The sequence below is a fragment of the Erythrolamprus reginae genome, chromosome 5, assembly GCF_031021105.1.
Source record: "Erythrolamprus reginae isolate rEryReg1 chromosome 5, rEryReg1.hap1, whole genome shotgun sequence".
Lineage (NCBI taxonomy): Eukaryota > Metazoa > Chordata > Lepidosauria > Squamata > Dipsadidae > Erythrolamprus > Erythrolamprus reginae.
Genome location: NC_091954.1, coordinates 84051517 through 84073302, shown reverse-complemented (window position 1 = coordinate 84073302; position 21786 = coordinate 84051517). Strand labels below are relative to the sequence as shown.

General features: G+C 38.2%; 1 protein-coding gene across 1 annotated transcript in view; it reads left to right on the top strand.

The window, feature by feature from the left end:
- Positions 1–21786, top strand: part of SPHKAP (SPHK1 interactor, AKAP domain containing) — a 57408-nt gene that overhangs the window by 32703 nt on the left and 2919 nt on the right. The window contains exons 6-10 of the mRNA XM_070754238.1: positions 242–3962; positions 6712–6885; positions 9703–9789; positions 20312–20364; positions 20455–20639. Coding sequence (XP_070610339.1) covers positions 242–3962; positions 6712–6885; positions 9703–9789; positions 20312–20364; positions 20455–20639 — 4220 coding nt within the window. The remainder of the gene's footprint in view (positions 1–241; positions 3963–6711; positions 6886–9702; positions 9790–20311; positions 20365–20454; positions 20640–21786) is intronic.

The following is a 21786-nucleotide window of genomic DNA, read 5'->3' as shown; positions in this document are numbered from 1 at the left end:
ATGGTCATCACCGCTGTCTATTAAATGCTAGGCTGAGCATGTTGCCTGAGTGCTGGTTTATTTTTATGCAACTTGGAAGGAGATTTTTAAAAACCTCCAGGTCATTAAATATCATCCACGAGAGAGAGACAGAGATATTTGATCATTCTACAGTGTGATTTTCTCTCCTTTTCATCAGTTACTTTGAAATGCCACTAATCTGACTGCTTTCGTGGGTTAATGTGTTGTTTCTCTTTTCCAGGTGAGGAAAATCTGCACCTTGCACCTGAATTCAAAAAGTACAGAGAAGGAGATTGTGAAGACCTGCATTGCAAAAAGGCCCAAATCCCCTTTTTCCTGAAAGGCAGCTGCATTAGCCACGATAGCACGGCTTCTACGAGATCTTCAGAGTCTTCTGAAGAAGAATATAATAGCGAAACTGAAGACAATGTTTTAGAAACTGTAGATGAAGCCACTAAGCAGCTTAATTGGAAAGTTGAGAAGTATAATACAACTGGGAAATGTAAGCCAATCTCCAGCACTGATGATCAGAAGGACTTTTGCAAACGTGATAACAACAAATCAGAAAATGTATGTTTGACCATAGCAACTAAGGAAGATGTGATTTTATTGGATGATCTAGCTGCAGGACAAAGAAGTCATTTGGATACATTAAACTGTAGAGTCGAAAGAACATCTCATCCCCTCATTCAAAATGATCAGCCTCCTACAGGTCAGTTTGCTACAAATTTAGCAGAGTCTGTCCTCCAAGATGCATTTGTTCGATTGTCTCAGTCCACTTTTACCAAAGAAACTACTCTCGGCATCGCTGTCAGCGACCCATTAACTTCAACAGCATGTGCAACACAGAATGAAATGGCTTGTCAGCCCTGGAATGCACTTCCAAAAATTGTCATTGTTCAGAGTCCAGATGGTTCTGATAAGTCTGAGTGGCCTGGGTCTAATTTTCCAAGCGTACATCCTTGGCCTGAGGTTGAACATTCTTCTGGTACAGATTCTTTCCAAGACAATAGTCCTAGAAAAAGTACTCAGAGCCCTTTGGAGGTAGCTTTGGCTTGTGCAGCTACTGTCATTGGTACCATTTCAAGTCCACATGCTGCAGAAATGCTCAGAGAACAGGAATCCCCAAGCTCTGCAACGACTGTAAGTAATCATGAAGTAGAGGGAAAAACTTCCCAAAGTACCAACAGTAATTGCAGCTCTGTGAATTGCTCATTTCCACCTGACCTTTCAGACATGGCTCAGATGGCAAATGTAGTTGCTCTCCATGGACCTGTTGAAAAAAAAGATATGTATCCTGTAACTTCAAGTGGACTCTTATCTGCAGCTGAGACATCAGCAGCTGTTACGCTCCATTGTAGCATAGCCATAGGAAGCACTATGAAGAATTTGAACCATAGCATTGCACAAGCCTTGTTCAAAGAGGCATCCCTAGTTTTAACCGAACCTCATACATACAGATCTATGGGAGAATTTATGGAGTCTGTAAATGGAAAAATAGTTCAGGCTGCAACAAAGCCCTGTACCACACTCCTAGATGAAGTCATTGCTGATGAACTCGCTCAGAATCTGTCCAATATTATTCTCAGGCATTCTGTGGAGGAAGTTAGAAAGAAACAATGCTCAGAAAAGAACATAGATGCATGTTTAGAAAGCACACAAGATATTTTTACTGCAACTGCAAATCAGCTTCTGTTTAATGTATTTTACTTCACTTGCAAGAAAATGAATGACATTACACAGCTTAATGAATGCTCAAATACTTTCATTCCAGATAAGGTTAGCAAACAGGTAATGGACTGCCAATCAAAAGAGACAAAAAATGATGTATTGCATCAGTCCTCAAGCTGCTACAAGAATAAACTCACCAGTAATCTCCATGACAAGGATGATCTATTAATGACAAATTTGGCAAACAATGTCAAAGAGGAAATTGTGCCAAATGCCTTGGAATCTCTATCTAAAGTCAATTCTCAGAGTTCACCCTCCAGAAAAACATCTTCCAAGAAAAGGTATTTGAAAAGAGTTACAAAAGAATGCTGCAGACCCATAAATCCAAATAGCAATCACATGAAGATGGACCTCTCTCCGTTTAGTGGCAGAGGCAACCAGACATTAAGCGGTGAAGGCATCCATGGCCTTCAAGAATTTCTAACTTCCAGTGTCTCCATAATAACAGACAATCGTGAAGAGCCCACATGTGATGTTGCGTGGTACAATGAAAGACAGCTTAGTGTACCTCTCTTGGGTAATCAAGGTATTCTGCCTACCCGACCCTTGGTGTATTTGATGCATCCAGCAGATAAATACTGCATAACAGATTTTGCAGAAGAATTGGCAGAAACAGTGGTTTCCATGGCAACAGAAATTGCTGCCATTTGCCTTGATAATTCAAATGGCAAGCAGCCTTGGTTCTGTGCATGGCAAAGAGGAAGTGATTATTTAATGCCCCAGGCTCTGCCATGTCGACCTATGAAAAGGAAAAAGGATACCCAAAGCAGTGGATCAACTGTGAGAAAACATCGTCCACCTAGACTCAGTGAGATCAAAAGGAAAGCGGATGAGCATCCTGAGTTAAAAGAATGGCTTATGAATAAGGTAGTGGATGACTCAATTAACCTTGATGACACCCTGGATTTGAGCAATAACTTTGCAAATGAAGCCGCTGCTAAACTTATGAATTTAGCTGAATTTTCTGCAGCTGATAATGTATGGCAGAATCCAAGCCATCCTCAAAATAGGCTTCATTGTGACCGATGGAATAGAGTCAATGGATCCAGCTGTGAAAGCATTCCAGAGGAGGACTTGGATTCCAAAGGGTCTGTAAATACTTTGGCTCTCATAAATACTTTAGGACAGCCAATAAGCAGGACTAGTTCAGTCTCCAAGCAGTCTAGTTGTGAAAGCATTACAGATGAGTTTTCAAGGTTTATGGTCAACCAGATGGAAACTGAAGGCCGGGAGTTTGATTTATTACTTGACTACTATGCTGGGAAAAATGCCAATAATATTATAACATCTGCACTGCAACAAGTCACCAAGAAGAATGGCCACCTCAATGTAAAGCCAAGTTGTCCATCCAAACAATCAAGCACTGAAAGCATAACTGACGAGTTTTACAGGTACATGTTAAGGGAAATTGAAAAAGAACATAAAGAAAAAGTATATTCTGCTAGGAATGCAAAGGAATGGACCAGCAGATTATTATTTCCCTCTCAACGATCATCTTTTTGTTTCAGACAATCTTCAGTCCCTGACAACAGATCCTCAGCATCTAGGTTAACAGTAAATATGCCCATTAAGGCAAAGTCATTAGATGGCTTTTCCCATAGTGGCCACCAGGATTCCTTAAACGTCTATCCAGTCAACACAGCGTCTTCTTCAGGACTCTGCAAATCGGATTCTTACCTGTACCAAAGATGTAGGACTGATCAGGTCACTGACATGCTCATTCACGAGACCTGGGCAAATTCCATTAAAGCTCTGATGTGCAAGAACAAAATAATTCCAGATAGTGGGGAGGTTGCCCAGCCTGAGCAGCATCCACCACATGTTCAGCAATACGCACACCGACTTGCTGCAAATATTGTCGAAAGTGGGAAAACTTTAATTGCCGTCCACCAAGATTCCACAAAGAAAGATCATGTCACAGAAAGCAGCCATATCCCACCGGGGATGCAAAGCAGCTCTCAACCATTTGCAGACAGAAGATACTTAGATGAGAAAGAACAGCAGGTCCCTTTCCCTGGATTGTTTCCTATAAAACACAGGAGCTCTTCTTCTTGTCTCAGGGAAGTGCCTTTAATCCATATCGAAACAGATCAAAGACAAGACCTTGATAATGTCTCAGAAACTTTAAATGGAATTAATGTTACTCCTGGCAAAGCAAGAGAAGATCTACTCAAAGGGAAACCCATAGATGCTGATTCAGGACAACAGCTAATTTCTTCAAAAAGCCATGGGTGAGTTTCATTTCCCATAAGAAAAAAATGTAAGACTCTATGACAGACAAACTAGTAGTGCATTAGCAGGAAAGCAAGAGGTAAAGAAGCTGCCTTGCCATTTTTCCAACCTTGACTAAGCCTGGAGTTTGCTTGGGCCATGCTCCAAGATAGCAGGGAGTCGTGAGTGAGTGAGTGAGTTAAAAAAATATAAATAATTGAAAATGTAATACAGTGGTACCTCGAGATACGAGTTTAATTCGTTCCGGACCTGGGCTCTTAAGTCGAGCAGCTCTTATCTCGAACGACTTTTCCCCATAGGAATTAATGTAAATAATTTTAATTGGTTCCAGCCCTCAAAAAACTCACAAAGTTAGTCTAAATTATGCAGAAAGACATGTTTTTAATGAAGAAATGTACATGTACATATAAATGAATAATGAAGTTTCTTTCACTTAACTTGTAAACTTTCTTAAACTTTTAAATTTACATATGTTCAACTTCTCTGCCACCCAATCCTGTAGGACAGAGGTCCCCAACCCTTTTTGCACCAGGGACCGGCTTTAAGCAATCAAGAGAGGAATGGGTGAATGAATGGACGGAGGGTGGGAAGGAAGGAAGGAAAGAGGGAAGGGACAGGAACAGAGGAAGGAAGGAAGGAAACTTATGAAAGGGGAGAGTAAGAGAGGAATGAGTGAAGGGAGGGAGGGAGGGAAGAAGGTGGGAAGGAGAAAGAAAAGAAGAAATAGAGGAAGGGAAGGTAAAAGAGAGAAAGAAAAAGAGCAAGAAAGAAAGAAAGAAAGAAAGAAAGAAAGGGGGAAGGGACAGGAACAGAGGAAGGAAGCAAGGAAACTTATGAAAGGGGAGAGTAAGAGAGGAATGAGTGAAGGGAGGGAGGGAGGGAAGAAGGTGGGAAGGAGAAAGAAAAGAAGAAATAGAGGAAGGGAAGGTAAAAGAGAGAAAGAAAAAGAGCAAGAAAGAAAGCTGCAAGCACCCCCCCGAGCCCCCCAGGCCGGCTGCAACCTTTTAAAACACGCGCGCCGCTTCGCAGCTGTCTCCTGAAGCCGAATGCGGAAGTTAGCGTTTGGCTTCAGGAGACAGCTCCTTGGCGCTTGTATCTCGAATTTGGGCTTGTAAGTAGAACAAAAATATCTCTCCCCTCCCAGCTCTTATCTCGAGTTGCTCTTAAGTAGAGCAGCTCTTATGTCGGGGTTCCACTGTATATTTACAATATTCAATATTTTAATAGATTTGAAATAACTACTCATAATTTGCTTTTTCATGCATTCACAACACTGACCTACACAGATACACAGAGACAGACATCATGTTCATACATTCCTTTTTAGCCATAACAAAATAATTTTAAAAAGGGAAAAGCAACTAACAATTATATAATTACCACGAAAGCAACTGAGAATATTGCAGGCAGATGATTTTCCTATGCAGATTCCTATGTTGAGGAATTCTAGGCAGCTTAGTTCATCATCCTAAAAACAGGGAAGTGTTTTTAATAGGAAAGTGAACACAAGAACAAGGGGACACAATCTGAAGTTAGTTGGGGGAAAGATCAAAGGCAACATGAGAAAATATTATTTTACTGAAAGAGTAGTAGATCCTTGGAACAAACTTCCAGCAGACGTGGTTGGTAAATCCACAGTAACTGAATTTAAACATGCCTGGGATAAACATTTATCCATTGTAAGATAAAATACAGGAAATAGTATAAGGGCAGACTAGATGGACCATGAGGTCTTTTTCTGCCGTCAGTCTTCTATGTTTCTATGTTTCTATCCACCAAACCAGCAGTCATGAATGCAGGAAATATGACTTCAGTAACCAAGTAGTTGATGCATGGAACTCACTACTTGACTCTGTAGTTTTATCACCTAACCCCCAAAACTTTACCCTTACTCTATCCATTGTTGACCTCTCCCGATTCCTAAGAAGTCAGAAAGGGGTGTGCATAAGTGCACCAGCCTGCCTTCCGTCCCCTGTCCTATTGTTTCTCTCTTACTAGTATCGTGTATATAGACATTGTTATATCTTTGTAATACTATCAATACGTACTTGACAAAACAAACAAACAAACAAACAAATAAAAAATAATAATAGTTTGAAAAGAGAAAACAGGATAAAAATAATCTACCAAAACTAACCCCAGTATGAAGTATGAAGAGCAAGAACAAATGAGGACTTGCATGATACTTAAAATTAATCCAAATAAACACCCAGGAAACCAGCCATAAAGAGAATTTTCAGAAATTGTGGCATTGCCACTAAATAGTCCCATTATCTTATCACCACTCATCTCATATCAGATAGTGGATAAAGAAATTATTTTATTACAACCGTCAACAGGTATTGAACTAGCAAGAAAGATCACATTGCTTAAAACTTTTAATTATATTCTTTTCCTAATTTGGTGATCTTTCTCCCATTTTCCCTGTCCTTGAAGCAAACTGTACTTTCATTTTTCTCCGCAACATATGGAAAAGGGATTGTCAGGGAGCAGAAGGGAATGGAATTATAGGAGGTATAGTGGTACCAACTGCAGACTGCAATCCTTATGAGAGGGAATACCATTTTAATTTTTCTGGTAAAATATATGGTAACAGTTGCATCTTTTAATAAGACACTATAAATTGCATTAGAGTCTGATGATTCCATGACTACTACAAGGGTGTTGTTGACAGTTAGAATTATTTCAGTTGTAAGAATTACAGAGTAGTCTTGTTTCATCAGGAACATCTTTCCATTTATCAATCAGTTTGACAGTGTGTAGTTGCCCTGAATCTGAAGCCTCTGTGGACAATACAGCAGTGGAAGAGTTTCCAGTTCCTCTTAGCAGCAGTGAAGAAAGTACATGTAGCAGCTGGTGCCAGCTGGCAAACAATCCTGATGATACAAGCAGCTATTTGCAACTCAGTGAGAGATCTATGAGGTAACCTTGCGCTCTTCAAACTATAAACTGCATAAAGGTTTGGCTTGTGGTTTTCCTGAAATGAAGTCTGCAAAAAGAGGTTTAACTTTTGTACTGAGTTCCAGGAGACCTCATTATTGCCTTGGAAATAATGCATAAATAAATAAATAAATAAAATAAATTGCAATCCCACCCAAAACAATTGTTTTCCATTCCCATAAGAAAGACACTAAGAGACAAGCTAATCAGTTAATCAATATTTTTTTCGCTTTCCATATTGCTGATACACATATTATTTGGGTGACTTGCCCATTGTTCTCCTGTACCAAGTTCTCATTCATCATTAGGGTGGAAATCTGAGTAGAAAAGTCTGGAGAACAAATGACTATTTAAGGCACCTTTTTTCTGTCAAGCAATTCAGTCTTTATCTATCTATCTATCTATCTATCTATCTATCTATCTATCTATCTATCTATCTATTTGATTTGATTTGTATGCCGCCCTTCTCTGCAGACTCGGGGCGGCTCACAGCAGTGATAAAACAGTATACAATGACAAATCTAATATTAAGTCTAAAATAGCAATTTTACATTAAAAAATTGGGTGGGGGCAGTCCTGTTCTCCGGGGGCAGCTGGTTCCAGAGGGTTGGGGCCGCCACAGAGAAGGCTCTTCCCCTGGGTCCCGCCAAACGACATTGTTTAGTCGACAGGACCCGGAGAAGGCCAACTCTGTGGGACCTAACTGGTTGCTGGGATTCATGCGGCAGAAGGCGGTCCCGGAGATATTCTGGTCCGCTGCCATGAAGGGCTTTATAGGTCATAACCAACACTTTGAATTGTAATCTGAAACTGATCGTCAACCAATGCAGACTGCAGAGTGTTGGTGTAACATGGCCATACTTAGGGAAGCCCATGATTGCTCTCGCAACTGCATTCTGCACGATCTGAAGTTTCCAAACACTTTTCAGAGGTAGCCCCATGTAGAGAGCGTTCCATATTTCTGACACACGTATTATTTGGCTGACTTGCCCATTGTTCTCCTGTACCAAGTTCTCATTAGGATGGAAATCTGAGTAGAAAAATCTGGAGAACAAATGACTATTTAAGGCACCTTTTTTCTGTCAAGCACTTCAGTCTTATTACATGACTGTGAGTATCAAGAACAAAGTTTCAGGATATGTATAGATCTACATAGCTTTTTTAGGCCTGAATGGCCAGTCTATAAGAGAAAACAATAACTTGAACAATCTATTTCTTTTACAGATATTTCATTCTAGGGCCCATTCACATTTTCTAAATGTTTTACATCTAAACCTGGTTTGACACAATACCAAGCAAAGTAGATAAATTCACAACTGTTTTAAGACTTTTCTCTTCATAAAAATAATTTGCCATTGCACTCTGAGATCATTTGTCCAACAAGACTGATAATTTGTATTAAGGGACTATTATTGTTTTCAGTTTTCACATTATGTGGCTCAGTGCTGCCAAACAATCAAGTATTTGGCGTTGCAGCTTGATATAAGATGTCACACAGCCAAATGGTGATGCTTTTTATTTTATAAGAAGTTTCTGAGTTTCTGGAAAGATATTCAAAGGGGTTATAATGTAATCAGACTTAAAGTCTATATGAAATGTAAACTTGCTAAATAGTTCATCATTGCAATATCAACTGATAATTGGAACATACATAAACCAATCGTCATTGATCCAATATTATCAAGTGTTCATATCAGCTGTCAGCAATACCTTTTAAATGATACATCTCTCACATTTGCTGCTAATATCAGTTGGTTCATATGCAGGCTAAATCGCCTTATAAAAAGGATAATTTGCTATCCTGAACGGAAAACACATTTTCATTTCAAAACACATACTTCAGATTTAGTTCTTTCTTTAGTAGTACTTCATATCATTAGATATACAGTGGTACCTCATCTTACGAACGCCTCTTCTAATGAACTTTTCAAGATACGAACCCGGTGTTTAAGATTTTTTTGCCTCTTCTTCCGAACTATTTTCACCTTACGAACCCAAGCCGCTGCTGATGGGATGAAGGGGTTTCTTTTCCCCCCCCTTTTTTGAAGAAAGAAAAGGGAGGGGTGGCTTGGAGGGGGAAAGACTGCATTAACAATAGTAGGAGAACAGCATGCTTGCAGGCACTGAAAGAGTGTCTTTTGAAGAAAGAAAAGGGAGGGGCGGCTTGGAGGGGGAAAGACTGCATTAACAAAAGTAGGAGAACAGCGTGTTTGCAGGCACTGAAAGAGTGTCTTTTAAAGAAAGAAAAGGGAGGGGTGGCTTGGAGGGGGAAAGACTTTGCAGAGAACAGTGTGCTTGCAGAGGCACTGAAAGAGTGTCTTTTGAAGAAAGAAAAGGGAGGGGTGCCCCCCCTTGCCTTTCTTCCTTCTCACTCACCCTTTAGCCTAGCCTTGCTTCTTCCACCCGCCCCCTTTAGCTGCTCCTCCCCGCCCTCTGTTCGCCTCCCTTCTAAAGTTTGAGATTTTCCTGAAGGATTTGCACGCATTATTTGCTTTTACATTGATTCCTATGGGAAACATTATTTTGTCTTACAAACTTTTCACCTTACGAACCTCCTCTTGGAACCAATTAAGTTCGTATCATGAGGTACCACTGTATACCTATTCTAACAATTTACTTCGCTTTCTTCCCTTATTTTTTGCTCTGTTAGTAATGTTTTGCTGAGCAAAGAAGAACGACATGCCCTCATTCTGACAAAAAAAAAAAAGTAACAGTTCTGCCTGTCACTTTGGGTTAACATTCTGTTCAAGTACATATTGGGGCAGGCTAGCATTAATATTAACATTTTTGCATTGTCAGCAATGGCAACAGCAGTATCTCTAGCAGTCTTAGCATTATGATTCTGGAAATGTATCAGGAAAACATACCATCTACTTATGCATTTAAATAAGTAGCTGTTTGGAGATGGGACTCATCCTACAGAAACACCATTTCATTTTAACCAAAAAATTTACAATGTGTGAAAATGTGGCAATTTTCCCCAAAGTTTTATAGTTTATCTTGATGCTTTCTAGTTGCTGTTTCTTGCAAGTAGTAATATAACCCTATGGTTGTGTATTACAAGTTTGGTAATCATTGTTTAATAAAAATGTTCAGCTTTCACACAAATATTACAATGCAAAGTACAAAATAACTTTCTGCCCTTATATTAAATAAGTTTGCATAGACAAATTCATGTCAATAACCCATGTATATTTTCCCTCCCAAGCCTTATCATAGTATTTAAGGATACATAGCTACTTTTGCTTCTGTTGGCGCTGTCTATAGTAATTCATTTAAATGCCTTTACCTAGCAACACATTTTTGTTTATTTTGAAGAGTGATGTTCTTACAGCCCCCAGTCCTGCACTAGGCAGTAGCAAACAAGCAGGAAGCATTAATACATTTCCACTCATTTGATTAGCTCAAACAAATCAGTTAGCAATCAATACAAAGGGTTGTAAATTAAATAGCAAAAGATATGCAGAGAAAGAATATCACATCTGTAACACTTACTGTAGCTGAAGTTTAATTTCAAAATTAGTATGCCCATTGTAGTATTAGAGGCAGAGGTATTTATGATATACAATCCAGGAGTTATGAATTGTAGACCATTTGCAAGACAAGGGAATCAGAGAAAAGGAACCAGAAGAATGCAGGTCTAATAATGGAAAGTTCTTTCTAACGAAACAAGCAGGGTTTTGGGGGAGGGATTTTTTTTTTCTCCATACAAACTTTTTCAATACATTTCTTTTTAAAAAATTATTTGAATTTACAAAAATAACTTGCAATATATAAATCATACAAATACCGTGTTTCCCCGAAAGTAAGACAGTGTCTTACTTTCTTTTTATCCCCAAAAGCCCCACTATGTCTTACTTTCGGGGTATGTCTTATATTGGAAAACTCCCCACTGGCGACCTCCCTACCTCCCTTTTATTTTAAACATGTTTCTGACCTGCGGGATGGCTCCAGCTGCGGCTTCTGCTGCCACTTCCATGGATTACAATGGAGATTTCCAAGCTGGTTATCAGGAAATCGACGGCATCAATTTGGGTTACTTGCAGATTAACGGCACGAAGATTAGCGGCGCGCAGATTAGCGGCGCACAGCTAGATGAGAGGGAGGCGGCAATAGCCCCGTGTTTCCCCGAAAGTAAGACATATGTCTTACTTTCGGGGTACGGCTTATATTAGCCGACCCCCCTGAAACCCCCGATACGTCTTACAATCGGGGGTGTCTTACTATCGGGGAAACAGGGTAGTAGCAGTAACAAGCAAGCAAGTCAACATAAAAGGACAAAAACAAAACAAAAAACAAAACAAACATAGACAAAAACAACACCATTTAAGAGGAGAGAAAAATCTTATTTCTCTCTTGGCTATCCCAATCTTAAGTGTTTCTTATCAAGTTTTGTGCAGTTATTCATATCACTTAACACATTTACTTTTCAAAGTTAGTCTTATATAGTTCTTTTATCATTCCAAAATCCTTTCATAATACAATACAAACAGTATAAAGTCAGTAAGCCAATTATATTTGCCCCCTCCCAAATTATTAGTTCCCATTTAATTACTTCCGGTATTCATCGACACACACACACCCCCAACCTTGACCTCTAATTTTGTCATGTAGATATCTAATTTTCGTCTAATTGAATTCAACCTTAACTTTCTTTAAACCTTATTAGATTAATATCATTATCATTTTACTAATTCAGGTATGCCATCCTGCCTACTCCTCCTTCTTATGTATTCTCCAAAACCCTTACAAAAAACAAAAAGAAAGTTATCAACTAAAGGAAAAAAGGAAGAAAATTATAGTCTTAAAAAAGAAGGGAAAGAAAAAGCAAAAGCAGAGGAAAACCAAACTCTATTACTATAACAACATAGAAATGAATCAATCAAAACAAGCAGTTTTGAAATATGCTCTGATACAGCCAGAGTTCCAGGTTTTGCTAGTTGTTAATTAACCCTGCAAAAGACTGCTTCTTGAAGAGTCATGCACATTCTACTAATCACATCCCTTTACCTGACTCTGACTGCTTTGGAGGTGGGTTCTACCGGTTCAGACCGACTCTATAGAACCAGTAGTAACTTGGTGGCCTGGGTTGCTAGAACTGGCAACCACCCAAGCGTGCCACACCCCCGAACCAGCTCTCTCATCCTGTTTTTTGCTTCTGTCCATGCACAGAAGCTGGGTTTTTAGCACTGCGCATCACACATGTGCCCATGCAACACCTCAAGGAGCGAACTGGCAATGAAGAAAAGAAGAACCTACCCTGAACTGCTTGCTGTGGTATCTGAACCAACAATCACCTGTGTTAAATGAGTCAGGTTACTGATTACCCATTGTTTTCCAAACTGTAGACTGAAAGTCTACTAAGCCTCCTATTCAGTTTTACACTGCTCAAAATAAATAAATAACACTCAAATAACACATCCTAGAACTGAATGAATGAAATATATTCACTGAATGCTTTGTTCTGTACAAAGTTGAATGTGCATAACAGCATGTGAAATTGATTGTCAGTCAGTGTTGCTTCCTAAGTGGACAGTTTGATTTCACACAAGTTTGATTTCCTTGAGTTATATTGTTATATTGTGTTGTTTTGTGTTGTTTAAGATCTCCCTTTGTTTTTTTGAGCAGTATATTATCACTGAAATTCATAACCACGTCTGTGGGTTATTTTGTGGATGAAAAGTGGAAATAAGATTATATGATTTGTAGATGACACAGAACTGAGTGAATAGCTCAGCTTAAGCTTGGGAGAAATTCAAAGTAACTTTAACAAACTAGAAACAAAAATAGTTGAAAATAGCAAAATGAAATTTAGCCAAGAGAATGGCAAGTTCCTCATTTAAAAAAATCAGATGCATTGGAATTGGGTGCTGGATATCTGATTTGGCAAAGATGCTTGTGAAACTTGTACTGGAGATGTACTTGACTGCATATTGAACATAAAGTAGAGTATGATACGGTTGAAGGGATGCAGTGGCTCAGTAACTAAGACACTGAGATTGTTGATCGAAAGGTTAGCAGTTCAGCAGTTCAAATCCCTAGTGTCACATAATGGGATGAGCCCCCACTACTTGTCCCAGTTTCTGCCAACCTAGCAATTCAAAAGCACATAAAAAATGCAAGTGGAAAAATACAGAACACCTTTGATAGGAAGGTAACAGTGTTCCATGCGCCTTTGCCATTTAGTCATGCCGGACACATAACCACGCAGACATCTTCAGACTTTGAAACAGAGATGAGCAGTGCCCCCTAGAGTCAGAAACGACTAGCACCTTCACCTTATGATATGGTTGGAAATAAAAGCAACTGCCACTTCGTTAATTGTAAAGTATGATCTCCAAATATTGGGAAGCAATAATTCTTTATACTTGTTTTGTCAAGTTTGTCCATTCTGATGGCAGCTACTAGCCCTGCTCTACATTTCAACCTCTATGAATAATAATGTAAAGCATTACATTCATCTCATTGAGGATATCTCTTAGCAACAAATTAGGCTTGTTCAGAACAGATTCAATTAAGATGAAAAGAAGCTGTAAATTTCCAAATGAAAAGATAATTAACATGGTGCACTCATTTTAAACATATTTTCTTGTTTGGGTTTATTTCTATTGCATTTGTCTAAAAGCATTAAAGCTCTGAACAGGTGTGGGAAACATGCTTATATATTCTATACCTGGAAAATGAAACAATTTATCAATAGATGCAGGGATGGGTTGTCGATCCTTTTGCTGTCAGTTTGCTCAGGGTCGTGCCAGAGTCACATGCGCCCGCAGCAATCAAAAAATAGTTTCTGCACATGCATAGATGCAAAAATCCAAGATGGTGCCCATGGACCAACACCCACATAACTGGCTCTGTGACATCTTCACCGGTTTACTAACAGTTCTAAAGAACCAGTTAGAGCCGGTAAGAACCCACCTCTGAATGGATGCCTGCCACAATGATTATTAAATTATTTTGCCTAGTTAACTTTTTTCTGATCTTCCAATAAGTCATTAACTTCACAAAAATAAAATATATTGTTGTTTTACCCAAACCTCATCCAGTACAGTGTTCCCTCGATTTTCGCGGGTTCGAACTTTGCGAATAGCCTATACCACGGTTTTTCAAAAAATATTAATTAAAAAATACTTCGCAGGTTTTTTCCTATACCACGGTTTTTCCCATCCAATGACGTCATACGTCATCGCCAAACTAATAATTTTTGCAAATAAATAACAAAAAAAATAATTATTGTTAATAAATAATTATGTTTATAAATATCAGGATCACTAAGTGCCTTATTCAATGGTGAGTACCAGTAATAATGGTGAATAAATGGTTGTTATGGGAATGGGAAATGGTAATTTAGGGGTTTAAAGTGTTAAGGAAAGGCTTGTGATACTGCCCATAGCCAAAAATGGTGTATTTACTTCCGCATCTCTACTTCGCGGAAATTCGACTTTCGCGGGCAGTCTCAGAACGCATCCCCCGCGGAAATCGAGGGAACACTGTATCTCAATTTTGGAAGCTCTTTACATTCCAATAACCATATCCTATATATATTTAGTGTGCAATTCTAAAGGATATACACATTCAAGTCTAATTTCATTCAATGGAATCAAAACCCAAACATGCAAATGAAGGAAGACAAATATGCAAATGAAGGAAGACCACTATACATCTTTCTTTTTTTTTCTTTTCTTTTTTTGAAAATAAATTTATTAAATATATACAATAAAAACAAAATACAGAAAGACAAAAGGGATATGCATACTGTACATTTTAACATTTACAATCTACTTATGTAGTAATTGGGGAGTGGGAGAAGGTTAGGGGGTTGTGAAGGGAGGGAAGTAGATATAGAAGGAAGGGGGATAGGGAAAAGAAGGAGGGGGGGATAAAGAAGCAAAAACCAGCGTTAGAGCTGGGCCTTTCATGATTTGCGGCCTGTAGTTTGAGCTCGTAGTTGGTGTGTTTTACCCTAAGGTTTTATCGATATGTTTTGAATGTAGTTTTTAGTGCCAATATGTATAATTGATTTAGGGGTTTATTTTCTTTGTAAAATTGAAGTCCGTGTCGATCGATGTTTACAGTTTGTTGTTTCAATTTGATGTTATGATTTGTGATGTAGATTGCTAATTTTTCACGTTGTTTTTGTTGGATATTTTTCTTGATGAATAATTTTTAGATAATTCCTTTTTTTTAACCAAAGGTACCATTTATCCCAAGCTTTGTAGAAATCTGTCTCATCCTTGTTTTGCAGTTCCATTGTTAGTTTGGACATTTCTGCGCATTCCATTATTTTAATCAAGAGTGATAGAGCAGTTGGGTTTTTTTCTTGCTTCCAAAATTGTGCATATAAAATCTGTGCGGCTGTAATAATATGGATTATAATATATCTGTTTTCTTTACTAAAATTTTGTCTTATGATTCCTAGTAAAAATAGTTCGGGTTTCGCATGGATGATCTGAGAAGTAATTTGTTCTAGCATAGTTTTAAATTTTTCCCAATATTTTTGGGTGGTTTCACATATCCACCAGATCTGGTAATATGTACCTGGTTTTTCCCTGTATTTCCAACATAATGGTGATAGATTTGGATACATTTTTGCAAGTCTAGCAGGTGGCAAGTGCCATCTGTAGAACATTTTGTAATGGTTTTCCTTATATGAGGTTGCCATCGTTAGTTTATAGTTAGCAGTCCAAATTTTTTCCCATTCGTTTAAATAAATTACCCAAAGTTTTGTGACCACGCTATCATAGTTCCTTTAACTATTTCTTCAACAGTATCGTGTTGAAGGAGGATATTGTATATATTTGATATTTGCTTTTTTTGTGGACCAAAAATTATTTTATCGAGGGGGTTGTTTTTTTGGAAGTCTGATTTGTTCTTATCTTCATTATATTTTGATTTTATTTGTAGGTAGTGTAACCAATCTACTTTAATACCTTTTTCCATGAGTTTTTGCTTAGGGATTAGCTCATTTTCATTTAGTAGTTGGTCGTATGTTATAATTTTATCAGGGGTTAATGCATTCGGGTATATAATGGCTTCTGTTGGGGAAATCCATTTTGGGATGCAGAGATAATGGTTTTTTTTAATGAAGTGCCAGGTGTTAATTAAGGTTTTTCGGATGTAGTGTGATCTGAAATATGTTGGTATTTTATCTATGTTTGTCATCAGAAACTTGTGCCACCCGGATTGAAGGTCATAGCCTTCAAGTGTTAATATTCTAGAATTTTTAAGTATTATCCATTCTTTCAGTAGGTTTACAATTGAGGCATGGTAGTATAGTTCCATGTTTGGTAACCCAAATCCACCCCTTGACCTATGGTCTTGTAGGTCTTTAAGTTTTATCCTGGCCTTTTTTTTTGTCCATATAAATTTGTGATTTTTTTTGTGTAAGTTTTTGAAAAAGGTCCTGTTTAGTTTAATGGGTGCAGTTTGGAAAAGGTATAGAAATCTAGGAAGTATATTGCTTTTAATTACAGCAATTTTCCCCATTATAGAGAGTGGGAGTTTCGACCATCTGCAAAAATCTTTGTCCATTTCATTGATTAGTTTATCGTAATTGTCTTTCTTGATAGTGCTGCAATTTGCGGTAATTCATAATCCTAAGTATTTAACTTTTTTGGCGGTTTTTATTTTAGTGGATTCTTCTAATTTCAATATCTGCTGTTTTGTCATATTTTTTGTTATCATTTTTGTTTTTTCTCTATTGATTTTTAGTCCAGCAATCTCTCCAAATTTATTTATTTCATTAATTAGGATAGGTGCAGATTTTAAGGGGTCTTGTACAATGAACACCATATCATCAGCAAAAGCTTGAAGTTTATAGTGTTCATTTTTAATTTTTAATCCTTGGATTTCCTTGTTGTGTCTTATTTTATTTAGTAGAACTTCTAGTGCAAAGATAAAAATCAGGGGGGCTAAGGGACAGCCCTGCCTCACTCCTTTTTTTATACTTATTGTTTCTGTCATATCATTGTTTATCAGTATTTTGGCTGTTTGTATTGAGTATATAGTTTTAATGAGTTCTGTAAATTTATTACCAAGTTGCATTGACGCTATTTGTGTTGTAAAGAATTGCCAGTATAAACTATCGAAAGCTTTCTGTAGATCTACGAATAGGAATGCTACTGGTTTATCTATGTTTTTATTGTAGTACAGTGATCCCCCGATTATCGCGAGGGTTCCGTTCCAAGACCCCTCGCGATAATCGATTTTTCGGAATGTAGTGGTGCGGAAGTAAAAACACCATCTGCGCATGCGCGCCCCTTTTTCCATGGCCGCGCATGCGCAGATGGTGTTTTTACTTCCGCACCTGGGAAGACCCAGCAGCTGAGGAGCCACCTGCCCGCCCGCTTGTCCGCCACTTTTCCGCTTGTCCGCCGCTTGTCCGACCACCGCTTTTCCACCCGCCGCTTGTCCGCCGCTTTTACGCTTGTCCGGCCGCTTGTCCGCTTGTCCGGCCGCCGCTTTTCCGCCCGCCGCTTGTCCGCCGCTTTTCCGCTTGTCCGGCCGCCGCTTTTCTTGTCCTCACGCCGCTTGTCCGCCGCTTGTCCGCCGCTCTGGGAGTTGAAGACCCAGGGAAGGTTCCTTCGGCCGCCCACCAGCTGATCTGCTCGGCAGCGCAGTAGCAGCGAGGAGCCGAAGATGGGGTTTCCCTGTTGCCCACGCAAAGAGGAAACCCCATCTTTGGCTCCTTGCTGCTACTATTATTTGCTTTTTATCGCTGAGTGTTGTTTTTAAAGCATCTGTATGATCATATAATGCCTCTATAATTTTATCTTCTTTTTGGTGAGTGAGTTTTGAGGCTAACCATCGCCCAGGTTTGTTTGCAAATTCAAAGTGCTTTTGTTTGGCGATCCTTAATTTATGTGAGAGTTCTTCTTGAGTTTGCAGGTTTATGTAATGTTTTGTAATATTCAATTCTCCTAAAATTTCGGCGTTGTCTGGTTTCATTTGTAGGGTTTTTTCGATGTTCTGAAGTTTTATTTTTAGTGTAGATAGGCTATTTTGTTTCTGCTTTTTATTTTTCTTTTGGTAAGCAATATAGGTTCCTCGCACATAAGCTTTCATTGTGTCCCATAGGTTTTGTATGGAAGTGTTACCATCATTGTTAATTTGGAGAAACTCACCCAATTGTTGTTTTAGCATTTTTTGAAAGTTTTCTTCTTTAAATATTGTTTGGTTCATAGTCCATCGTCTTGAATAGTTATTAGTTGACTCTCTCCATTTCAACAATATGGGGATATGATCTGCCCAGGAGTTTGGAAGTATTTGTATGTCTGTTACTTCATTAATAAATTCTAAATCCACCCAGGCCATATCAATGCGGTACCATGACTTGTGGGGGGAAGAGGAAAAGGTATATTGCCTATTATTTGGGTTAAAGTGACGCCATATGTCTTTTAGAGCTAGTTCAGTTGTAAGTTGTTCAAAGGTTGTTGGTAGTTGTTTTCTTTTTTTCATTTGCTTAGTGCTTTTATGGCCTTTTTTTCTATCTAATATTGCATTGAAGTCGCCTATTATTATTATATTTGTCAAGTTTAATTCCGTAATTTTTTGATGTAGTTTTGCATAAAAAGTGGATTGATTTATTGTGGGAGCATAGATTGCAATTATATGTATTTTATTTGTTCCTGATGTGATTTGTACTATTAATATCTGTCCGTTGTCATCGGTGTAAATTAGTTGGGGATTGAGTTTAGATTTAATGTATAGTACTACTCCTCTTTTCTTGACTTGGGCAAGGGATGAGAAGATTTCTCCAAGCTTGGGATGGTTTAGGATTAGTTGGTCTTGTTTTCTTACATGCGTTTCCTGGAGACAGATTATATCTACTTTTTGTTGTTCAATTTTGTGGAATGTTTTTTTTCTTTTACTAGGAGAGTTGAGGCCGTTAATATTAATAGAAAGAAGTCTTATTTCATTGTTCTGTAAAGTTTTTTTGAGATGTAGGTTAGTTTGCAGGGTTCTCTTCTTTTCTCCTTTCTCGCCTCCGCTTGAGATCTTGTTGTTGGGCCGTCTCTGCCATGTTCTTCCGTTAAATTAAGTCCAGTTTCCTTATCTGCAAGGATGTCTTCAGAGCTGTTCAGTTGGTATATAGTTTTCAATACATCTGCTCGGTCTGCCTATCCTTGTTTGTTCTCTGCCGCCATCAGCCAATTTAAATAGAATGCAGTTGCCGCTTTTCTCAAGGGTTTTGGCACTCTTCCTTAACAATACAAGGACACAACAGGGGGTCTTTCATCCGTTATTATCCACAAACAACAATCGATCAAAAGAAGTCTCTTCGCTGAATCCACTCCAAAAGCTTTCACCGCCGCCCTCTCACAGCTTCCTTAATGGAGTCGGAGTGTCACAGCTTCAGGCCGATCTGCAGATCGGTTCTTCATGCGCTGGCAAAAAGGGTTTCCCTGCTTCCCAGTGGGTCCGCCGACCTCCCTCAGGTACACAAGGAGTTCCTCTACTAAATCACTGTCTCTCCAGGTCGGTGATCGCCGTTAAGCACCAAAAAAAACGCACGAAAGGCCAGGACAACCCCCGGAGAACGGAGAGCTGCCTGGTGACAGCTTGACGCCAAAAACCGGAAGTCCACTATACATCTTTTTGAATGTAAAATTGGGACATTTATGTTTATTTTTTAACAAACACAATATTGAATATAATAAAGTTTAATGCAATGAACATTTTTGAGTAGAATTGCAGAAATTAATCTTTAAAATCCAGTGTGCCTTAACAATCAATATTCAAATTCATAATACTCATTTCTTATATAAAGGTATGGAATGGATTTAATGACTGGGATTCAAAAACTAGGCAAGCATGCAAGCTTCTGCCTTCACTATCTGCTCCCCCACCCCCAACTGTACTGACTTGTGGATTTAAAGTTACCTTGAGTTTGCTCTAGATTATCCCTATTTAAGATTAATCTGAATCAGAAGGTTTCTGGTAGAAAAAAGTAACTGAAGAGAGTCTAGATGTGCCTCCCTAGGTAAGGAATTGTGAAGGCTGGTGCAAAACACAAAAAGCCTCTCTTAGTCCTATCATTGCTCTACCAATAGGTTTCTGTTAGCATGGTTCATAATAAAACCATTACTTTTCTTGATCTATCTTAAGTAATCACAGGTTCATTAAAGAATAAATAAGGGCGTACATAAGTGCACTGGTGTGCCTTTTGTCCCCTGTCCAATTGTCTTTCCTTTCTCTCACTTATCATATATATTTTCCTTCTTTCATACATCCTATCCTCTAAGTTCACTTTTTATTACCACATGTCTATTTTTCTTCCTATGTATTTGTGTATTGGACAAATGAATGAATGAATGAATGAATAAATAAATAAATAAATAAATAAATAATAAAAATGTAGTAAGAGCCAAAGTTCCTTATAAAGATTGTTTTTTGTTTGTTTCTTAAGTGATTTGACAGAAGGAGGAGTTTTCTGTGAGAAACTACCAGAAAAGATAGAAGGTAAGTCATACATTATAAAACAAGATAGAGGAATTTTCTTCTTAAGTATTTGTCTCATTAAATTTTTTTAAAACCACTTTCACATTTTAGTGTGCACGTCTGGGTTGACTGTTGAAACTACTAATGAGCAGAAAGACCTCTTGGTGATCAATGTGGATCTGGAACCGGAATATCCTGATGCAGAATTGCGTGCTACACTTCAATGGATTGCTGCGTCTGAGCTTGGCATACCCATGATTTATTTTAAGAAATCTCAGGAACACAGAATTGAAAAGGTATTTGTGAATGGTTGTACGGATTCCACTGTTTAATATACCATCACCACTTTCTATGGTAGGCAACAGTGTACGAGTAAGAAAATATATAAAATACCAAACCCACTTCTGGCTAATAATACATCCAAAGGATATCCTATACAGTATACCATTCAGTGGAACAGCTTAATCTTTAATAATCTCCGAAATACAAGGGGGACTAAGAGCAGTCTGAGAAATTCAGTATGTTCAGCATGGAGGCAGTTATAGAGAGGGTATATTGTCTGGTTCCTACTCCAGAGCCTTCATATCAGTGGCCCCTCTCATTAATCCTTTCCAGAAGAATATATGGGACAAACAAGATCTTGACAGGAGTCATAGCTCTATAAATATCCAGGAGCTAAGTCATGATGGGTAATCAGAATGACAACTAGTACTTTGAAGTGAAGCCAAATACTGTAAGACATGATTTACAGTAATTAGAAACAAATGTCACTTTTTCAGACAGAAAATTACAAGGACTTTTTTCTTACAGTTTTGCAAAAAAAAAAAAAAGTTTTTGTCATTGAGATACTATAAATTTGTTGCATCTTCATCTCATCATTTCTCTAAGCTGCTCCAAGTACTATATACACAAAATCTTTTTGTCTTCACACTACTCTAAATAAGGTCAAGAGATTATGACATCTTAATTCTGCACCATGTGTTCCAGGGATAATTGGGGATTTAAAGCCAAGCATCTTGTACTTAAGCCTGTACTTTACCTTTCATTGACTCTATTGTGACGTGTGTCCAATTCATGCCTACACAAGACAGCAGTCCAGAAATTGATAGTACAGTACAGTATTACAATTTACATGCTACTTGGTATTGCTTAAGTTATTTCCACTACCATTACAATAAAAATCTGTCCATTCACAACTGTAAGAGACAATCATGTCTCAGACCTAGATTTACAGTAATGAGTCATGCAGGTAAATGTTTATTTTATTTTATGATGACTTATTTATTTCATTAGACTGAAACATGCTTTCTCTAGGATTTTGTGCTGCTCTATGATTGAACTAGAGATCCAGTATTGGATGTTTTAATTTCCACTGACAAAGACATTTGAGCTGTTTTAGAAACCTACAACCCAGTTTCATCAGAGTCATCTTAAGAAAAAACG